The 412-nt window shown below is 61.2% G+C and overlaps 1 protein-coding gene across 1 annotated transcript in view; it reads right to left on the bottom strand.

Moving 5' to 3' along the window:
• Positions 1-388: 388 nt before the first annotated feature.
• EMH_0004830 (uncharacterized protein) overlaps positions 389-412 on the bottom strand; it is a gene marked incomplete at both ends in the record, with an annotated part of 12,079 nt that continues 12,055 nt past the window's right edge. Inside the window, 1 exon segment of the mRNA XM_013496944.1 lies at positions 389-412. Within this exon segment, the coding sequence (XP_013352398.1) occupies positions 389-412 (24 nt within the window).

Here is a 412-nt window from a genome sequence, read left to right as displayed (position 1 = left end):
CTGCATAGAAAGTCTGAGCCCAGCTGAGGTGTACAGACACCGCAGACAAGCGCATGCGAGTTCTGCTGCATATCCTCTCCCTGCAGCAGCAGCAGCAGTTGCAGCAGAAGCAGCAGCAGCAGCAGCAGCAGCATCTGCTGCTGCAGCAGCAGCAGGTTTGCTGCTGTATAGACACACAGTGCCGCTCACCCGCACTGGCGGCAGCAGCGGGAGATGCTGCAGCGGTGCTGCTGCAGCCCAGCAGCAGATGGATACTGCAGCAGCAGCAGCATCTACTGTACGCACCGTGCTGCTCCCTGCTGCTGCTGCTGCTGCTGCTGCTGTTGCAGCAGATGGAATGCAGTCGTAAGCAGCAGCTGACGGCATCCGCCGCTGCAGCACACAGACCTCAACCGCCTGCTGCTGCTGCTGC

Source organism: Eimeria mitis, genomic scaffold, assembly GCF_000499745.2.
Source record: "Eimeria mitis Houghton genomic scaffold, Emh_scaff239, whole genome shotgun sequence".
NCBI lineage: Eukaryota > Apicomplexa > Conoidasida > Eucoccidiorida > Eimeriidae > Eimeria > Eimeria mitis.
This window is presented reverse-complemented; position numbering and strand designations above follow the sequence as displayed.